We start from the raw sequence: 21,552 nt of genomic DNA on the forward strand, positions 1-21,552 counted from the left end.
CTACAGTATGTGTGCACTAACACCTTCCCTCCCCCTCACTCTCTTCCCAAACAAAACTGACAATTATTCTGAAAACTGGAGGCAAAATGCAATAGAGGGATTTCCCATCTAACAGAGCAACTGGATGGGAGCTGATAAATAAAAGCAGCCCTCCCTAGGCTACAGGGCCTGGGGCCATTGCCTTGCTACCGGGCAAACACAAGCCAGGAGTCCCCATCTGGGTATTGATGAATCAGGGAGTCTGCAGGCCACCTGACATGTGGGAAGAGGCTCCAAGTAAGGCCTCAACTATACATAATTGCCATAGTTTCAGCATCAATATGTACTGTGCTGTACTTGTAAATATCAAATAATAGCTGATTGTTAGTGACCTTGTAAAACCACAAATTACTTAAAGTAAAATTAATCTTTATATTATTGGTAACATTTGATGTATGTTGATTCACATGCTTCATTGAATGGCTACACATATGCTAATCAGGTATGGCTGAATAGGTGAAGTAAATATAAAATGGTCTTATTGGATTGGTTGTCAGTTTATTTCAGAGCATGCCAAATCTGTTGTTGCTGTATCATTTGGCTAATGATGAATCTGGTATTGGCAAGGTTTCAATAGAAGTGTCATGACCTACAAGGTATACTTAGCAGTAGAGTATGACATCATCATTCATAACAGGACAATGTCCTATTTACTGTACAAACAACAACAACCAACAGAATTCAATTCGGCCATCATTACCACTATTGGCTCTTTCCAATATGTGGCCTCTCTTGAAGGATGTCCACATTGAGAAGAGCTACGGTAATAGTGGCACTCTTGAAATATTTGTAGATTATGTACTTGTTGTTTGTAAGCAGTAATTATTTCCATTGTGTACAGTATGACAATGTCCTGTTGTTGAGTCCACATTTAAGGCCTGCTCTGTCTCAAAATATTAGCCTTGCCAAATCTGTCTCAGCTGGAGAGGCACAATATAAATGTGCACACAACATTTGTAAGAAAAATACAAAATATATATTTTATTTCATTATGAACTGAAAATACTTGCAATCAATGCAATCAATACTGTTTGGAATTACTTTGATTACATTTGTTTGAACAGAATGGCTCATTTGCTTGCATAAAGTAGCCTACACTGTAGTGGAATTTCAATTTCTGTGTAAAACACTTTACTTTACGGTGCCATCTATAAACAATTAATAAATGGTTTATACTGTAACTAGTTTATAAACATATTTGTTCACTAATCATTTATAAAGCATTATCAAATAGTTATTACTCATTAATTGACATTCTTCAAAGTGCTTGCCAAATAGTGAGCCTAAATGTATGCGCACAGTTGTTCACGCTTTATAAATGCAATAACTGGCACTTCACACATTTTTTAACATCACATTCATTATCTCCAGCAGCATTATCTCTCACCAGTTTTTAACATCACATTTGTTATCCCCAGGACCTTACCAGGGTCCATACACACATGTTGAATTAATTGATTTTCAAAACTACATGCCCATTGGCTGAAAATTGTAGTTTGTAATTGTTTTATTTTCTTTGAACCCCCAATGACATTATAGGGGGCAATTTATTTACCTTTTCTCATATCTCTCTCTTCACATATGTAGACACTGGTAAGGTCCTGGGGATAACAAATGTGATGTTAAAAACTGGTGAGATGTCCCTTTATGTGTAAGCTTACTACCTTGCAAGCACCAAGTGGCTATTGGAACAATATAAATTAATGAGTTCTAACGGTTTGTTAATGACATATACATGATTTATGAACAAATAAACTGCAGTTTATAAATTGTTATAAACCATTTATAAATCCTTTATAGATGGCACCTTGAAGTGAAGTGTTACCTCAAACCTAATAACAAAAACATTGCAGTTCTAGGAAAAGAATAAATAATTGAAACAAATCAAGACATTATCAAAGGCAAGTTATATCAGACATATGTCTAAGCATCCATGTTCCATGTATTCAACGACCAACAAAAGAGAAAAACTGCCAAACAGTCGATAAGGAAAACACTGCCATTGTAACAGGGAAAGACATTATAAACACAGTGATTATTGCTCAATTACATTCCTGTACGTGTTCGACACACTGGCGAGGGACAGGGGGGCCACAGAACAAGAGGGTCGCCAGTGGCAGGGGCGTGCGTCTCGTCCCTGGGGGTCACAGTTCACTGTGTATGCCCGGCTGCCTCAGTGCAGGCTGACAGGCCACGGGAGTTTGAAACTCCATGACATACTGGCATTGGCTGGGTTCCTTCACCGATCGCAAGACTGTCTCCGACCCACATGTCAACGTGACCTAGAAAACAGGGAGACAGTTGTGGGGGGAGAAGAGAAGCGGGAGATGCTGTTAGCCCAGGTCAGAAGCCATGTCATTGCTATTGTAAAGGCTGCATGGAGGCCAATGAGGAGGAGCTAATATTTGGCATTCGTTCTTACCAAGCAGCATTACAATTTGTCTACCATTTACATTCATTGTATGATTTTTAGAGAGCTGAGGTAGAATGAGAGAAGAATTCACTACAAATGACAGAATTATGCAAAAACATAGAGGCAGTGTAGTTCTGAGTCATTTGTTGAACACATCATATTCAGGTCTCTCGCTGAATTAAATGACTGTACACAGAAATTGAAGGATCTTTCATAGCTGTCCTTGTTGCTATCTAATATCCTAGTCTATGTGTAATTCTGACACAGGGACACCATTGACACATCATAGCAGCCACTACAACATCTATCCAGGTCCCTATATGTGAATTGGATGAGCCAGAACATGATTACCATCGTTGTGCCTTTAATGGGCGACTTTTTGATGCCCTCTGCTAGAGGGAGAAAAAAAAAGTTGTTTTACTTCTAGGGAGTTTCCATAGCAACCCCCTCTCATCACACTTTTCCTTCTACAGACAATCCCCCTCGTGAACAAAGGTACCTGGAGAGAGCAGTGAACCCGAGATATATTATTGTGCTAAACATCCGGACAGGTAGCAATGATTTGGTGGTCCCAAAGTTGGATTAAAAATAGTTTGTGTGTGTGTGTGTGTGTGTGTGTGTGTGTGTGTGTGTGTGTGTGTGTGTGTGTGTGTGTGTGTGTACACACACGTGTGCAGGGGTGTGTGTGTGCGTAGGCTGGTTTTGGTACATGGCTGACAAATGAGACTGTGACAGTGTGATAATAGTTGTGATAGGCCTCATTAATATGCTCACTGCTTCACTCTAGCTTGAACTTCTGTCCTACAATTGTTATAGTGATGGTGCAGACCAAGAAGAGCATTTCCTTACAGTGTTTCCCAAATCTATGATTGCATTAATTTCACAAATGTTTCACAAAATTGGGTTATATTGGAAAATTATCCACATTGTGGTCATGGAAAAGAATACAGCCAAATATTTAATCCATGGTATTTTTACACAATGGTTGCTGACTTCTGCATTTGAATCTAATTAATAACACAAAGTCCTAGTCAATCTTCCAGAGTCTGAGTGTCTTAACATACCCAGCATGGTTCTTTGCTTTGAATTAGTTTAATATCCTGTATTGAAACAATGCAAGGCTGCCTGCATTACCATTCTCCCACTAAGGGGTAGAGAAGCCTTTTTCACCATGGAAAAGAGCAAAGCCGGGGTTGAGCATTTCAAATATAATGAGAGACGACTTCTGCCGAGACTTCATTTATGCCACCTGCACATGGTTGGAAAAAGGGAGCTGTATCAAAGGAATTCAATTTAGGCTTTTCAAAGGGCCCCTGGATGGTTTGAGTACATACATTTGCAGATTACATTTATTGGAATCCATTTGAAGGGGGGCCTGCATTGTCTTACGTCAGGTATCGTCATTCTAGCACGACGCCACTTCTCCTGTGGACAGAGCTATCTGTCGTAAGATAATGGGGGTGCCTGGCAAAAAAAATTAGATGATTAAACCTGTTACATTTGTTATTAAACAAAATGGACCTCAGAAAAGGTGTTTTAATAATATGGTATTCGATTTACAATTTTGTTTTATTTAAAGTAGAACTTTTAGACTGTCTGATGAATGTTTTATTCTAAGTTAAATAAAATTTGTTTACATTGCGAGAGTGTCAGGCCTCTTCAAAAACATGTAAACTAGAACTTTACATCGGCAATCTGAGCTTCAACCTCCTTTAGAAATGTTGTGGTTTTGTCATTTTTGTAACTTATCTATAATGTAAGAAAAAAAAAAAGCCTTAGCAAAATGGCTTCTTGATCTCTGTCAATCTGAGTCTCTTTATACAGTATATATCTGCCTCTTTGTATGTTTATCTGTCCGCCTGCCTGCCTGCCTGCCTGCCTGCCTGCCTGTCCATGTACCTATCTGACTTTTGTACTCTCTATCTATCTACCCCTCTGTCTAAGTGTCTGTATTACCCTTTGTCTATCCGTCTGTCTGTCTGTCTGTCTGTCTGTCTGAGTGTACTCACCATAGTGTTCCTGGTGGGACCTTGCCAGCAGGGCTCTCCACTCTCATACCGCATCTGACTGTATTGGTTGTCTGGGGATCCCGCCCATGACCCCCAACTCCTGAAACAGAGACACAGAGAGAGAACAAACAACCATCAGTATTGTTTATAATGATAATACCATGCTTTGTGGTACCTGTGGAAAACACTGGTAGCTGTTTATTAGCAAAAGCAAAAAAATCCAGAACCATTATCAATTCCCAAAGTCCTAACAAACAGTTGCTTTGAGTTAAGACAGAGAAATTGCTATCGCTAAACACCAAGTTTACTAATGGGGAAAACAGTTTTGCTGTTTGCTCTGCAAAAACAAAAGGCTGGCGGTGGCCTCAGTTAGAGTCCGGTGCTGGCACTCTTTCTCTCTCTCTCTCTCTCTCTCTCTCTCCTCTGACGGTGGAGGGGAAATATTAATTACCGTTTGTCGGAGTTAATTCTCCGTGCTGTTCTGTGCAGGGGAGGGAGAGGAGCACAATAGCACTGAACCCTATCCCAAATGAGGCCTTGTCTGCAGAGCGCTAGCTAATTAACCAAAGCTTCAGAGGAGAATTGGGAGAAAGAGCCCTGATGCCAGTGAATGTGGTCCAATGGATGCAATTCATATTGTAGATACTAGTAAATACATTGTCTGGCTAACTTACAGTACTGATTAATGATTAGTACTGAACTATTCATTTAATCTAAGGAATGAATACACCTTGACATTATTGAATGTATAAGGCTTACAGTACATTACAGTTTGTTTATATGGGACTTGACATAAACGTTTAGCATGTGTCAAAACATTTGCTATAGTGTCATTTTCTCAAGATAAGGAGGGGAAATGCTTGACTTCTGAAGAAAGTTTTTCTGTTTGAACAGAGGGCTGTTAGTGTCTATTTATGTAACATATTGTGCTGTACAAACCAGTCAGCTTGTGTTAGCGAACGCACTTACTTGTGATCATTATTTGATCCCAGCTGATTTTCGGAAACATCAAACAGCAATAACTATAAATATTAAATGACAGACCTTGCTGAAAATAATGGCACAGAAAAGAACGAGATCACTTCTGTCTGATCACGGAGGGCTACATATGAATGCAGAAATAAAACATCTTTCAGCAAAGTGTAATTCCACAAAGTGGAAAAATGGCAACGCGGTTTGCTTCCAGACCTTTATCTATTCTATAGCACTCTGTGTACTGTACTCTCGCTTAACCTTACAGATGAGAAGTGACTCCCTTTTTTTAACTTTTTAAATTCTTTAGCCTTCTGGTTCACGGGCCACAGCCAGTCCAACCTGAAGGTCCCGAGTGCAGCTTCCCAGCATCCAGGCCATGCATGGCTTATTTAAGATGTCTGAACGGGTCTCTCAGAGGTGAATTGCTCACACAAGTGGAAGCGGGTGCCACGCATCTCCCCTTTCCTTCCACCCTGTTTGATTAGGTTTTAGCACTCGGTTAGTGCCAGGAGCCCTCAAATGGATTGCTGTCAAGGCCGGGAGACGCAGGGAGCAGAGAAAGTGACAGCGCAGGCTCTCGCCACCAGTTGACCAGTGATCCCTACTGCGCTTCCACTTATGTGCCTCCCCCCCATCCCTCCCCCTTCCTTGGGTCTGTCCCTCTCCAGACCTCCATTCCCGCACTATCAGTCCCACCTGCACCCCAGGAGGCAGGAAAGTCCCTGTCAATTAGGCCCCAGTTATCATGGAGACATGCCCTATACTCCAGTGATTGGGATTCTGGAGTCACAAGATGGAACCGTATTAACAGACCACTCCTCGTAATAATAGCTCACACACTATATTGGCAGAACATTTTCTGTAGAGTCATTTCATATACAACCTTGTAACATTATCCCCCATAATGGTCATTCACATCTCCAGTAGGGAAAATCAGTATGCAGTGTCAGTTATTTTTGGTCTGTATCATTCAATCTAGCATTTGGGAGAATTCTCTTAGCTAGGATTATTGCTTTATTTTTCAACCACTTGAGGTGACATTTACAACTGTGAAATATAATTTGGATACATACTGTATGTGTTACACCCTGACCCTTTGTCATATAACACAGTATTAACCTGCAAAATAGACCCCCCAAAGCTAAACCAATGTATCATGAGCATGCTTTTAGCTGCCGCAGGGATATACATGATGTTCCATGCACAGAACTCCAGCTCCTTTCCACGGGCGTGGCTCTCTTAAACCGCCTGCCATGCTGTATCCCCACCATAACATGGCTGGCTGATCTGCTGCTTCCACTCCCCACAGCCCAGCAGGGAGTACCATTTTCCTGCCTGCTAAACGCCAGGGAAGGTGTGCGCTTTAGCATTAGCATTCAAATCACTTAACGATGCCAAGACTACAATCTAACACAGAGGCAATCTCTTCCAGCTAATTTCCCAAACACATCCCCATTCCACAGCAGAAAAAAAAAAAGTAAATTTAATTACAGCAGAGTATGTAAATAGATTTGTGGTCGGAGGAGGAGAGAAAATTGGCCTCCTGATTTTCAGAAAACCATTTCCATCCACATGGAGAGAAGGGATCCTGATGGCAGACTTCATTTGAGTGATTAATGAGGAACGATATTGAACACATGCTCTTTTGTGGTCTTAAAAACTCTTTAAATCTTGTTTTCGGATGAGGGTGACGTTGTCTGCTCTCCGATAATGTCATGAAATGCACCTTCCATCATGGAATAGACCAGATGGTAGAATATCTAGTAGGCTACATCAATTACTCATACATTTATGTTGCACTGTAGGTGAGATACCACTGAGCACTCTCTGCAAGCAGAGAAATGCCTCTCACTACCCCCCATTTAAGGGTGGATAAGGATTCATACTGTATATCCAACGGCTTCTGCCTGTGGATCACTCAGGCCTCATGTACAGCACACTTACCGAGTAGTAATGAAGAGCAGAGACATAGAATATAGTAAAGAGTAGACACACATAATACTATGGATGCAAAGTTGGACAAAATCTAATGTGCATGCTGTCAAATATAGATATTGATGTATCAAAATAGTTTGACTGATTCAACCATGTCTTTGTGTCTTGAAAACCACCTGCTCCATTAATTTAGTGATAATGATAAGGGAGAGCAACAGTATTACCAGATGACAATATTTACTGTAGTTGAGATGAGTAAACAGTCACTAACAACTTATGGACAGTGATATTGTTTGTCACACACAAAGATAATGACAACCAAGTGTGGGACAACACTCAACATTGCCAAAAACATATAGTGGCTGAATTGCTCTTTGTAGAGTATGGAAATAAGACCACATAGAGTAATAATTGACACGAGAACATCGGTGGAATACAGTACAGTACGTCTTAATTGTATAGCCCTACAATTGGTCATAAATCACTCAGTCAACCAAAAACTGCCAATCACACTACTCAAGAATATGCAAAGAGCACATTTATTTTAATGAAAATTGGCACAAAGTGGGCTTGGACTTGGAATACCCACATTGTTTAATTGATGTTTAAATCTAATCCGTATTAAGAATAATTAGCTTTTAAAAAAGCTGATTAGCTTTCTCTTCTCATGATAATGGTTTGAGCTGATATAAGCTCCTTTTATTTTTAAAATATGTGGTAGCCAGTGATTCAGTTTAACTTCATCGTGCCGCTAATCCGTATGCCTCTAGCGATAAATCCAGAAGATCCACGCTAATCTCACCCGGTACTGAGAACGAGTTAGCCCCCCGATATAGCCACACATCAACCTGTCAGAAGCAATTATTATTTAGACAACTCTACTTGGGTTTTTAAACACCCTGCAGATACGGGGGTGAGACAAAATGTGAGCAGAAGGGGGAATGAGAGCCTAGGACTTCAGTGGAGAACTTGAATGAACAAAACCACAGGCAAAAACATGTAACAGCAGCCTCCTTTGTTTCTCTCCCGTTTCCTCAAGTGGAATGAATATAGATTTGCTCATTTGCCTTAGGTGCTGTCTTTGAAACATATCTTGTGAGTGTGTTCATTACAAAGTTCACTGAGACAATATTAGAGCACTATAATATCTGTCTTACACTCGCACATACTGTAGGGGCAATGTGGGATGCACACATTTGCAAGTGTATGTGATTAAACATTATGGACCCTAAATGTTTGTGTTGTGTTCACTAGATACAAAATGCAATGCCCATATTAAATGTTTTTGCAAACATGACTACATACAATTTACAAAGAAAATAATTTACAATTCACAGAGAAGGTTAGCTGTCTTAATCAACTTTCCTCATAATCATCAATCATTAATCATAATCATGTGCATTATCACTAATGGCATACCTGTGTTATGACACTAAGTTCTGTTCTTATTACACTTGCCACTGGATAACTAGGCGTAGCAACTCCTTAGCCACTGCAACAAACTCCACACAGAGATGCTTTCCACCATCAACTCCTTTAACAAGGGCACTAGAGTAGTATGTTACTATTCTCACTATGTTCTAAATACTATAATCATCTCAGACATGAGTGATAGTCTTGCACAAGCAGTTAGGAGGCGGTTGAGATACACTTTACTGCTAACGTGGTTGATCCTGATATGCTGTAGTTACAGTGTGGAAAAGGCCATGCGGCAGCAGTAGCTATGCCAAGCACTAGACTAGTGACCTCTGCCACTCACGTAAGGTCACCAATTAGAGAGCGGCGCTTTGAGCTGAGCTATGTACCATCATTACTGTATCAGGCCCCCCCCCCCCTCCGTCCTCCACCACCCCTGTGCCCGCTCACTTAATTAATAATTCATACACACAGGAACATATAAAGGGCACACAGGGTGCACAGTCAGGGCTTTGCTTTCCCTCTAATAGATATGATTGAAATATAAAGAAGGGTAATATTCCCACTGCAGTAATATCCTTGATCTGATACTTAGGGTCTGAATTTGGACCTGCAGACTCATGCAACAGTGTACTATTATTAGTAATAGTAGCATAACAGTAGTATGCAATTATGGACTGGGTTCTACTGGAGCTCTTTTGTTATAAACTACAGTACATGTGGCCATTTTGTTTCAGTTACAGGGGTGAAGAAGTAACTTTCACAACACATTCTGTTTTACATCTCATTACACATAGAGTATACCCATTTTACAGACAGTTACAGAATGAACCCGGGGAGCATATATTTCTTCAACACCTCCCAACAGATATTAATCCAGAGGATGTCAAATCTAAATCAGTATTCCGTTAACAGCTCACTTGTGCCTCATTAACGTAGGGGTTAGATGTTGCCATGGTTACCAAGCAGAGAGGGCATGGGGGGGGGGGTTCATTGTGTCACACCCCAACTCTCTCTCACTCTTTTAGCTCAGACACACAAGGGCCATTACTCTACGCCTTGACTGGCAAATTGGGGGGGGGGGCGCTCAATGCAAACATACTGTAGGTAAGCCAAGGCTTGTTATATTTAACTCTTAAACCCTGTCTGTCAGCTGCATAATGCAGCTTTCAAACATTGGGCATTAAGCGGCTGACATGTTCCCAGGTAAGGGGGCCTCTCTCTCTAATGGCACTCCAGTGAACGCCCTTGGCAGCTTGAAAACGAGCCCATTAAGTAGAACACTTCAATGTATAATTATGCACTTGTTCCATTGCCGCCGTCGCCACTCTGTGGGTTAAATCATTACGGCTCAGAATAGAAAAATAAATAAAAAATCAATCCTTTTCAAAAGCCTATCAAAACAATTAAGAGACGAGATCGGCTTTGACATGAACACATGAAAGAGGGGGTCGTCGAGCTGTTAAGGGGAGACATTCAGATGGTTGTAAAATATAAACAAAGCTATGAAGAGCAGGACATTACTCTTCTTGGCAGAATATGTGTGAGGTACTGACTGGAAGAAAATATCCAAAGAAAATGTGTATTCAGAATGTTGCTTCTTTCACAAAAACAGTGGCTTCAAAGTAAACAACTCTAAGATATGTATTCATATTATATCTATAACATATATAACATCTCTGTTAATATTGTCCCCAACGAAACAAGCAGTTGAGATCATATTTGCACAAGTAGCCTGTATAATCTGTATTTTTCAAGCCCAAAACCAAAGTTGGGTCAGGACCTAACTTTGTAACTTTGTTCCTAAGTCAGGTAATATCGAGTCGCTGATAACAGTTAATTAGTATGGAATTACTATGTAATTTGTTCTGATGAAAAATACTAACAAGTATGTAATCAAACATAATTTGCTTCACGAAAATGACTGTAACAGAATGTACACAGATCCATTAGAAGCACCCAGGCTTGCTCTGCCTGCAGAGAGAAGGATTAGAGATCTGGAGCGTTGCTATACTATACTGTACCACACTATGACCCTCTCAGTCACTTTCCGCTGATATCCAGTAAAAAGGTTTGCCAGATTAAAGAACATCAAAAGCTCCAGACGTGACAACGTTACTCTTCATGATAAACAGCCAAAGACAAGATACTGTACCATGACTTAAAATTGTTTGAGGATTAGAGACCTGTCACAAAATGTCACATTACTTTGCATACTTCTACTCACCTCAGGTCAACTCATCATCATTTAAACTTCACAGTGTTCGAATAACTTTTCGTACAAATAAAATGCAAATACAATATTATGCCTATACTGTGGCTGACTGAGCCATAGCAGCAACATATGTATATTGTAAATGTTGGCATAAGAGATGTTTCTCATCAAATACAGCAGTATGTAAAACAATTATGCAGTATTGTCCTTCAATCCAACAGTTAAGTGCATTGGCTTGCACTCACTTGTAACCTGCAGAAGTTATAATAGATTTACTGTAATTCTTAACAGCTCCCTTGTGATTGCCATGCCACAAAATGGCCACCTATTGTGATAATAACCCACTTTCCCACTGTTTATACATGCACAGCTACTGCGGAAAACTGGAAGTGAACAGTAATTCATCTTAAAGGAGGGATGTGATATGTCCATATTACCATGGCCATAGATTGGAGTTTCTCTTTTTGGCCTGTTCCCATACATTTGCTCAACTGGATCATATGAGTTCACCCTCTCCCAGGACTGTTGTTGCCTCAGGGCTTTCATATTTCAGGACAACTGCTGCACTTCTTTCTGCAGGCGGGTGGGAATTTTGAGAAACACATCTAAAGAAAGACTTTTATATGCAGGCTACATAACATCTTCAGCAATGCATAATGATTATACAGTTAGATCTATTATCAAACATACTCTGGACAATGCCCATATTTCTCACCCTAGTAGGACTATTTAAGAATATGTCTATCTGGGTATGCTGTACAGTCTTTGCAGTACGTTAAAGGGATGGTTCAGTATGTTCAAGGGACGGTTCAGTATGTTAAAGGGACGGTTCTTTTCATGTTTAGGTGAAATATCATGTTACATACGAGTTGTCCTCATAGTCCAGTAGTGAAAGCTTCTCCAGTTCTCCACTTTGCTACCGCAGCAAAGGCTAAGAGTTAGCAGCACCCTCTCCAATAGACAGAGTTCCAACGGCACTTAAGTTGGAATGACATGGCAAAATCTCCTCAAAGAAACTTCAAACAAAGTTGAACAGTGGGTATATACTATTTTAGATGAACCTGTATTTTAATCGCAAACAACATAGTTTTGCAATAATATGCAATGTTCCGTTGTCACATATACTGCCTTATACTTCTATACATTTAGGATACCGGCTACTTTTGTTCACAGCTAGTAATCACTCAGCGGTCGGGTGCCTGCACTGTGTGGTGAGTGTTTTGCTGGTGAAATCGAAACTAAGAGGCTGCTTTTGAGCCACAAAAATATTATTTTACACGAAAGCCAATGCAAAGCATGAATGTGTGATTATAGTCCTTAACACAGCATTAGCATTTCTCCAAAATGAAAATCTTTCTTCGAAAATGTACTCGGGGCATCTCTGGACATCTTATGAACATTTTGCATCCATTAAATTTCATAAACTCACCCTGTTGACCACGTAAGAGACTCTTTCGGAGGAGCAAAATTTCCATGTTTACAGACTTGTGATTTCTTTACATTTTCTGTGAAAACAATTACTAGTGTAATTACAACAGTAATTAGGATCTCTTGTTCAAGACAGTCGTTTCCTACAGACATTTACCAAAGTGGAGATCGGGGATCCGGAGAAGCTTTCATTACTGGGCTATGAGGACAACTCAGGGTAAGATGATATTTCACCTAAACATGCAAATAGGCTGAACCACCCCTTTAAGTATTTACGTAGTCCATATTGCTGCCGACAGACCTACTGGAAGAGCAATGAATAAGACTATTGCTGAATGAAGGCAGATTTGGATTCTCACAGTGACCAGCACATCCCACCCTCTATGGGGCTACGTCGTCGTCGTCGACTGCCTGGATGCCGCATTCGCAGCGGGTATGCCGCAGTTGTTCACTGTGGTTTCAATGTTGCTAGGCTACCTCACTTCTCTGTTTTCTGTTTGAAAATATACTGTTCAATAAAGCGGTTCAAGGGAGACTTGTGGGTTTGAATACTGAGTGATGTGAACCTGCAAAGGAAACTGACAGCACTAATAGCCTTTTTATAGGTCTTTTCTTTCCCCCAGACTCTGTAGCACAACAGTGTGTGCTTGCCTGTATGCTTCATCTCCCACCAGCACAATATCCATACATAGATACATTTATGACTTTCAGTCAGTCTATTTTTGTTTCACAGCCTTTAATTTGAGTAACAACCATAGTGGTACAAATGCTTCCGTTGTGGTCTAACACTTCCCTTTCATGTGTTGAGAATAATTTCACAGCCCAACAAGCACTGCAAATCTATGAAAGCAGCAGAATAAATAAACATAATCATGATTATTATTCTTGTTTAGTTTCTCCTAATTTCAGTGTTATATTGGACATACTCCAAGCTCAGAATGGGGGCACCCAAGGTTAAAGGGTGAACGGGCAAGCTGCTCGTCGACGACACTGTCATAATACTAGCGCTGCTTGTTCTGTCCCCTGATTTGCTGTGAACGATGAAACCGTGTCTGTGGAGAGAGATTTGACCCCCACGCTCAGGGGGCGGCTCCTTGAACTCTATAGGGCGGCACACTGTGACCCTGCGACCCCAGCCGCGTGGCCACCTGATTTCCCAAGAGTCCCTGGCCACCAACCGGTTCTGTAACCCTCTCACTGACCCCTGCTTCCTTTATGGCTCATGTAAATTACCCCACTGCTCTCTCTGAGAGGATAACAAACAATGCCAAGGCTAAAGGCAGGACAGGATAGTCTAGCCCGACCATGCTAGCTTCATCAATGTATCGGATATGATTTTTGTCTTGTCATTCTACAGCAACGTCTTTAGGGTCTTTGATTTGTCTGGGTGTGCTATGTTTTAGACACATTTTTGTCCAATCTCACTACAACATTGTGCTTTGTGTTGTCCTAGGACACTTCTGAAACATCTTGATTCGTTTGATTCTCCACTCCACCATACATCAATGTAGATTTGGGGGTCTGAGTGCAGCGTCCTCAGAGCTTTGTTTATCCCACCCCATACTGTATCAGGGTATGTTGAGCCGTTTCCCTGTGTTTATCCTAAGTAAACTCTATAAAGACACATGAATATTTTAACTGCACTTGTGCTTATGGTGAAAGGTTATTATGGCCATGCAGCATTTTGAAGGCATACTTAAATTGCTGTTTTCAGTTGTTGTTAGCAGCTACAGAGAAAATGGCTTTAACACAGCTAATTACTCCTTGAAAACGTCCTGGGGATTTCCAGCGATTTCAAAGGCAAACTAAGCAAGCCACCCCTAGCCTATAAGCATATTCAGCCACGGAGCCCTGTTCCTATTTCCAAAGCAAGCCTCCACACAGTGATAGTGGCCAAAGCTGCTCCTGGAGAGCAACTGGGTTTGCAGGCATGTGTTTCAACCAAGGACTTACAAACACCTGACTAATCAGCTGCTAACAAGGAATTAGTAGATGAATCAGCTATTAGTGCAGGGCCGGAGCAACCCACCCTACCCCTCCCACCCTACCCCTCCCACTCTCACAACCCACCCTACCCCTCCCACCCTACCCCTCCCACTCTCACAACCCACCCTACCCCTCCCACCCTACCCCTCCCACTCTCACTACCCCTCCCACCCTACCCCTCCCACCCTACCCCTCCCACTCTACCCCTCCCACTCTACCCCTCCCACTCTCACTACCCCTCCCACCCTACCCCTCCCACTCTCACTACCCACCCTACCCCTCCCACTCTCACTACCCACCCTACCCCTCCCACTCTCACTACCCACCCTACCCCTCCCACTCTCACTACCCACCCTACCCCTCCCACTCTCACAACCCACCCTACCCCTCCCACTCTCACTACCCACCCTACCCCTCCCACTCTCACTACCCACCCTACCCCTCCCACTCTCACAACCCACCCTACCCCTCCCACTCTCACTACCCACCCTACCCCTCCCACTCTCACAACCCACCCTACCCCTCCCACCCTACCCCTCCCACTCTCACTACCCTTTCTTTCAATAACTACATGTCATGTAACCTCACAAGGGAAGGGGAGGGGAGGGGGGTGGAGGGCTTATATCCACGACTTATCAACTGCAACTCACTAGCAGCCACACTGCAGGCACAATATCCCACTTCCTGTCTGACTGAAACAAATTCCTGTTGGACTGCAATGACTGCTACTAAGACCACTATATGACGTTTGTGTGTAACCTCTTTAATTTCCTTTTCCTTATCCTAAAGATACACAGTGGCAGCCAGTGGTATAGACACCTTGTGTATTTAATCATCTATGTATATACTGTATGCATCCATGTTTTTTTTCATGTGAATGAAAACATTTTACGAACAGGGTGCGCTAACACTCCCATCAGTGTACCCACCGTATTACACCGGCGTACCGGGCATTATTAAGATGGACGACGCTGTCACAGGAGCACAGTCTTGTTGCTGTATGAGCGTTTTGCCTACTCTGTTATCATTATCATGGCTGATGTTATTGTTACAGTGTCCATTACTGAGCAGGAAGCGAGTGTGCCTGCTGATCACTGCAAAAAGAATGGTTGAATAGAAAATGGAGCTACTGTATTGGAATGCATTGCCAGTAGTATGTGCTGCATACAATCTATATTTACAGATGAAGGGAAGCATACAGTATAGCACAGATTACATGCCTTGATGTGGCCACATTGTATAGAACCAGCTAGAACATAAGAAACAGCTCTCAAGCTGATTGACTGTTCTTGAGAGGTGTTTGCTTCGTCCAAATAATACATACAACCAACATGAGGCAGAGCAACGATTCAGAGTGAACAAAGCAAACTGATTTTTCTTTTTGTTATAAGTTATATGAATTAAATTGCATGCATTATACAGTAGTCACAATACAGCTCCCTCCACTGCCATTGAAAGCCATTTACCACTGTATCTGTCACTACATGTATTACTTACTTCTACAGCAAATACTACTGCTTCATCAACTATGACTCTTAGCAATGGAAGTGGTGATGGCTGTCGCAGTAGAAGAAGCCATGGCTAAAACATTACCTGTGGCAATAGCAGCAGTAGTGGTAGTAGCAGTACATCTTCAGACCATCTCTGACCAGACATGCATGTTAATGCTCTCTCTCTCTCTCTCTCTCTCTCTCTCTCTCTCTCTCTCTCTCTCTCTCTCTCTCTCTCTCTCTCTCTCTCTCTCTCTCTCTCTCTCTCTCTCTCTCTTTCACTGTGCTTTAAGATGCTGAAGCAGGTGTGATAAATGCTGCCGTTTAAATCAAAGCTCTCCTCTCTCCCCCCTCTCTCACTCTGGGGAGAGAGAGGATGTCTCCACGCAGATTGATATCAGGGGGCCCAGCCATATCCTGCGAGAGCTGAGTGATGGTCTGTCTGGATAAAAAATGAACTTTATTCCCAGCGCGCCAGCTATGATTCATGTCCCCCCCCTCCCAAACCCCCCACACCCACCCTGCACCACGCTCTCCCTGGAAACATGTGGGCTACATCTTAGAGTGAACCGCAGCCTGCCCACCACAGCAAATCACATTACTGTGTGTGTGTGTGTGTGTGCGCGCGCGTGGGTGTGTGTGTGTGTGTGTGAGTTATGCTGTGCCGCATCCAAAGCTACCATTTAGTTTCCATTAATCAGCTTGTGGTGAATGAAATATTAAATAACCTCTTAGCTATGTTGGTTTTTCTAAAGGGGCTTTGGTCGCCATGTTTTTCCACAGTGGCACATGAGCACCTGTGTCTGCCGTTGAGGTGGGCAGGGAGAGGAAAATGTTGTAGTGGCAAGGTCTGAGTCTTATGCATGTTTAAACCCTGACCACTGTCTGGGAGGGCAGTTGTCTGATGTCTGTGTTCATACTCAGTGGAGTATCTCTGTGGCTCGAGCTCCTTGCGGCAGCCATCTTGTTCTAGCCAGACTGGCGCTGTAAGTACAGTAGGAGGGAAGAGTCTGCATTACTGTGACAGTGTGATGACATTGTGACCGCACCTTGAGTCAGATTTGTAATAGACAGTTCTGTTCAGTCCCTCTACCCTTCCATACTGTGTGTGACAAGCATAAGTATCAGGGTCAAATTACTCACAGATTGCATTCTGTCCCTTTTCCCTTGATAAGAACACTGTGAAACATTATGCCACTTCACGTATGAGTGGGCAGTGTAGGAGGTGACAGCGCAAAGAGAACATAAAAGTCATGCTTCAGATTCCAATTAGTTCCCCCTAGAAACAATATTGCACATGCAAAAGGATAATTACTGATAAATCTCCCCGAACACATCTTCAGGTCTTAACGTCTCATGTTGCCTGCCTAAAAAGAGAGCCTGGGCTTAATAACATTATTTCTGTGAGAAGGAAAGTGTTTTGACACATTATTGTGAAAATCTGCGGTCATTTAGGCATTTTTATTGTCTTTTCCGAAAACAAGTCTTTAGCCTATGTGGCCCTCAATGCAAACAGAACTGCAATTGAGGGTAAGGGAGGAGTCGAAGCCAATCATAAAAGCATATTAAAAGTTTTTAAAGGGAAGTGTAATGTCAATGGAATAGAATTTCCATAATTGCACCCTATAAAGTGTCTGATGACTGATGGTTAAGGCTAATGAGAGAGTGGAAGAGGACAGCGGAGTGACATCCCATAATTATCACCTCAAATCAAAATTGGGAAGAGAGAAGAAAATACACATGGAACACGGCAAGGAGATAAATGTACATTTTTCCACCTGACAGAGAGGTAACAGATACAAGAAGATGGTAAAGGAGGCGTAATGTGAACAGACTGATATGGAGGAGAAAAATAGAACCATGTAAATGACTGCTGTGGTCTAGCCTTCCTACAGTGTTAAAATCTGGCCGGGTCAAATCTGACCGATTTACAACTTTTCCTAAATCATAAATATTGTGTTTTTCATCTGATTGCCTCAAGTTTTCCTCCATACTAGGCATTTGAACATATACAATTGCTGATCACCACTTTCATTGAATTTTGAGTGGTTTAGTCAACTTTGTCACACCTGTGAGGTTCCAGGTCTAAAATGACCGGCATAGGAAATGAATGGGTAAGACTATATATAGCAGATGGAAAACATCCCCATACATACACAACCACAACCCCCTCACCCCCCACCCATCTGCCCCGCACCCTTTCATCCATTCCCCTATCCCCCCACTGCCCCACCCCGCCCCCCCACACACATTCACCCCCCCCCCCCCCCCACCCCCCTCCTTCCTGCACACACACACACACACACACACACACACACACACACACACACACACACAGACGGGGGTTGGTTCTCATTGCGCTTATGTGCCCATCCTCCCAGGTGAACCAGACCTTCCAGACAAAACAATTTGGTGTTAGTTACGGGAACCTATCTCTTTCTCATGCTTATGTGCCCATCCCCCCACATGAACCACACTTTCCAGACTAAACAATGTATCATCTTCTCACAGACCTCATATATAAAGCTTTCTTTGTGCTTTGCTCTGAGTTTACTCTGTGAACACAATGAGTAGGCGACTGAGTAGGCGACTGTCTGTCAGAGAGGCTCTGGACCATATTTTTGAACCAAATGATGATGGAGAGGAGATTGAAATTGAACCAGAGATAGAGGAGGATGTCTCGGAAATGGAAGACAACATCGATCCAGATTTCGATCCAGACTATTATGAGACTGACCAACAGTCAACAGACGAGGAAGAGGCCGCTGAGGAAGAGGCTACTGAGGTGACATTCCAGTCCAAGAATGGCAACTTGCTCTGGTATTCATCCTCCCTGGACAAAGGAGGCAGAGCAAGAGTGGAAAACATAGTGAGGATGACCCTAGGGCCATCATGGTATGCAACGTCTCATGTGGATGACATGAAGTCCAGGTTCCAACTCTTTTTTACCAGACATTGTTTCACAGCTTAAAAAGGTGTTAAACAAATTGGTGATGATTTATGTTTTTTGTGTTAATATAAGAGCAGTTAAAACAGACCGGCCAAATTTGGCTGTGAACACTATAATAAGGGGGGGAGCAACGATCACTGGAGAAAGGCTAGAGATCAAAAGGTGCTTGTCATAATGACATTTGCATTACTGCCTATACAGTACCTTTGAGCAGGTCCATGTATTGCTAAGTGACGTATACTGTACAGTGGGCTTCATACTGACCCTAAGAATCAATCTCTCCATCCCACGTCAACACCTCAGAAGAACAAAAGAAAAGAAAAAAATAGAGCAAGAGGAGTGACATCTGCAGTTATACACCTATGGGGATTGAGTTGCCTCTTTCATAGCACCGAACAACTTTGATATGGACCAATGTCCAGCGGTCGACAGATCCAACCCCTTGGGGAAGGTAAAAGGCCATACTGTAATCCAGTAGATGAAATTGAAACCCTTGACAGAGGAGGAAATACTACTAGTATATGAAGCTTGCTCGCCTCTCTCTGCAATTGATCAAAAGGTATTAAAACTGTAATAGAGATCTGTTAGCAATTGATTAAAGGTCAAATGAATCCTAACAGTGATTGAATAACAATAAAAAGATCAATATGGCAAATATTGGTCTTAGGGTAATTCCATATTAACATCCTAACAATGATAAAGGAGCTTTGGGCAACATTGTGTCAAGTAGCATTCACATCAATTTATAATAGAGAAATGCTACCTTCTATACCTAGGTGAAAAAAATAGGGACATTGCTACAATGCAGAATCCGGGACAAAGGATATTGTTTCTCTTTGTAAAATGAGAAAACTTTCACTGTTGGGATATTGTGCGTTCCTAGAGGAATAAGCTCATATCCAAATAGATATAGCCTACAGTACATACAGCTACTGTGGACCAGTGTTGGCTATCTGTTCATAGCTTTGTAGTGGAGGTGAAAGTAATTTATTTTGTACATTTATAGGCTTCTAATATAAGACTTTATTACACAAAGTCAGTGATGGCTTTAACAGAGGGCAATTGAATATTTCAAGAGTCCTTGAAATGCCTTGGCTTCACAAGAGCACGCTGTTACAGGTTTGCACTGTGGCAACACAAGTGAATGTTAAAGGTCCAGTATGTAGATTTGAGTTTTAAGGTGCTAAATGGACATGATAAATAGGAAGCGATCAAGAAATGAGATTGCATCAAGAGCGTTCAGTGGAGTGCTCTCTTTTGATCAACACAAAGTGTTTTCTAAAATCTGCTGTTGTGGATGAGCACTGGCCTTTACAGTACGTACCATTTGTACATGTTGGTTGATTATATGGATATGCACATATGTGTCGTTATTAGAAAACATTCACATTTTCATTGTGGCCACAGAGGGCAGCAACAGGCAAAAACGTCAATAGGCAAAAATGTATGCTTCACCTTGAACAATGTACTCACCCTAATGAGACCTCTGTTCCTGAGGTGCTCTTTTGTGTTACTTGATTGAAGGGACACAGCATGTAAGTATACCTACAAAGAGGGAAGGGACAAATTAGTTTACAGTTATACATATACAGTTATTGTGTTATTGGTACTTCACACATTACTTGTTCTTAGTTTTACATTGAAGAATCATCTTTGCTGGTAAACTTACACTTGGAGATACAGTAACAAAATACTATGACTACAGCCGGGCAGACACTGAGGGGTTTCAGCCATGAAAATCTACATATTGGCTGTAAACGCGGGTCATCGGCAGTGAACTTGACACCTCTACTCGCACAGTGGGTCAATGACATGAAGAGAAGACGCGATTACTTCCGATTTGAATTCTGACATGTTTTGATCGTGGCGCCTTTCGTACAGTGTGAGAGGTGCTCTGGGGCGATATAAGAAAGTCAACCAATGGGAATCCAGGATGCTGTAAACAATGGCAATGTGCAAGTTGTGTTTGGGTCCATTTAGAATACTTATAGAGTAGCCTCCTACAAAATACATTACAATTCTCGGTTTGGAACCATAATATTGAAGAAAAACTTGAGGAGCTCTAGCAGGACCAAAGCTGCCTTAAAAATCCCAATTACTTTTTAAGAATAGACAGCCCCTGCAGTCCACGTCTTGATATTGTGTCCAAATGATCCTTATGTTTTTTAGGCTTTTTCTTGGTGCATAAGAATGCTACAGCTGAAAAGTCTTAATATTTTTTGGCTAGCGGCATTTTATGACATAAAAAAACATTGAAAGGGAGGCTGAGGGCGGGCTCGGTCGCCTCGCCCAGTGTGAGTGCTACCATCGGGTCTGCTCATGCAGTGTACAAGACAGCATGACTTGGAGAAGCTAGTTAAGCCGCCTGGCTTAACTGACTGACTGCCTAACTGACTGACAGACAACACACAGGCATGCATACAGACTGTAACGTCTCGTCCTGTTCTTTAGTTTGTTTGTCTTTGTTTCATGTTGTTCATTTATTGTTTCCTGTTTATTTTTGTGTTACTCACCTTGTCTCTTGTTTCAGACACTTCACCACCTGCCCTTGTGTGTTTCCCGCCTGTGTGATTGTCTACCATGCCCTGATTGGCTTCACCTGTTCCTCATCATCCTTCCCTGTGTATTTAGACTGTGTTCCCCTGTCTCTGTGCCAGTTCATCTTTGTACTTTTGTCAATACATTCCAGAGTTTAT

General features: G+C 42.0%; 1 protein-coding gene across 2 annotated transcripts in view; it reads right to left on the reverse strand.

The window, feature by feature from the left end:
* Positions 1 to 608: 608 nt before the first annotated feature.
* LOC310804013 (glucosidase 2 subunit beta-like) overlaps positions 609 to 21,552 on the reverse strand; it is a 112,459-nt gene continuing 91,515 nt past the window's right edge. Inside the window, exons 13-15 of one of the 2 annotated variants that reach the window (XM_083669060.1) lie at positions 20,330 to 20,401; positions 4,462 to 4,561; positions 609 to 2,321 (exon numbers count right to left, since the gene is read on the reverse strand). In XM_083669060.1, the coding sequence (XP_083525186.1) occupies positions 2,184 to 2,321; positions 4,462 to 4,561; positions 20,330 to 20,401 (310 nt within the window). In that variant the 3' untranslated portion in view covers positions 609 to 2,183. The remainder of the gene's footprint in view (positions 2,322 to 4,461; positions 4,562 to 20,329; positions 20,402 to 21,552) is intronic. The other variant, XM_083669061.1, reaches the window with a different exon arrangement.

Source organism: Argentina silus, assembly GCF_951799395.1.
Source record: "Argentina silus genome assembly, chromosome: 1".
NCBI lineage: Eukaryota > Metazoa > Chordata > Actinopteri > Argentiniformes > Argentinidae > Argentina > Argentina silus.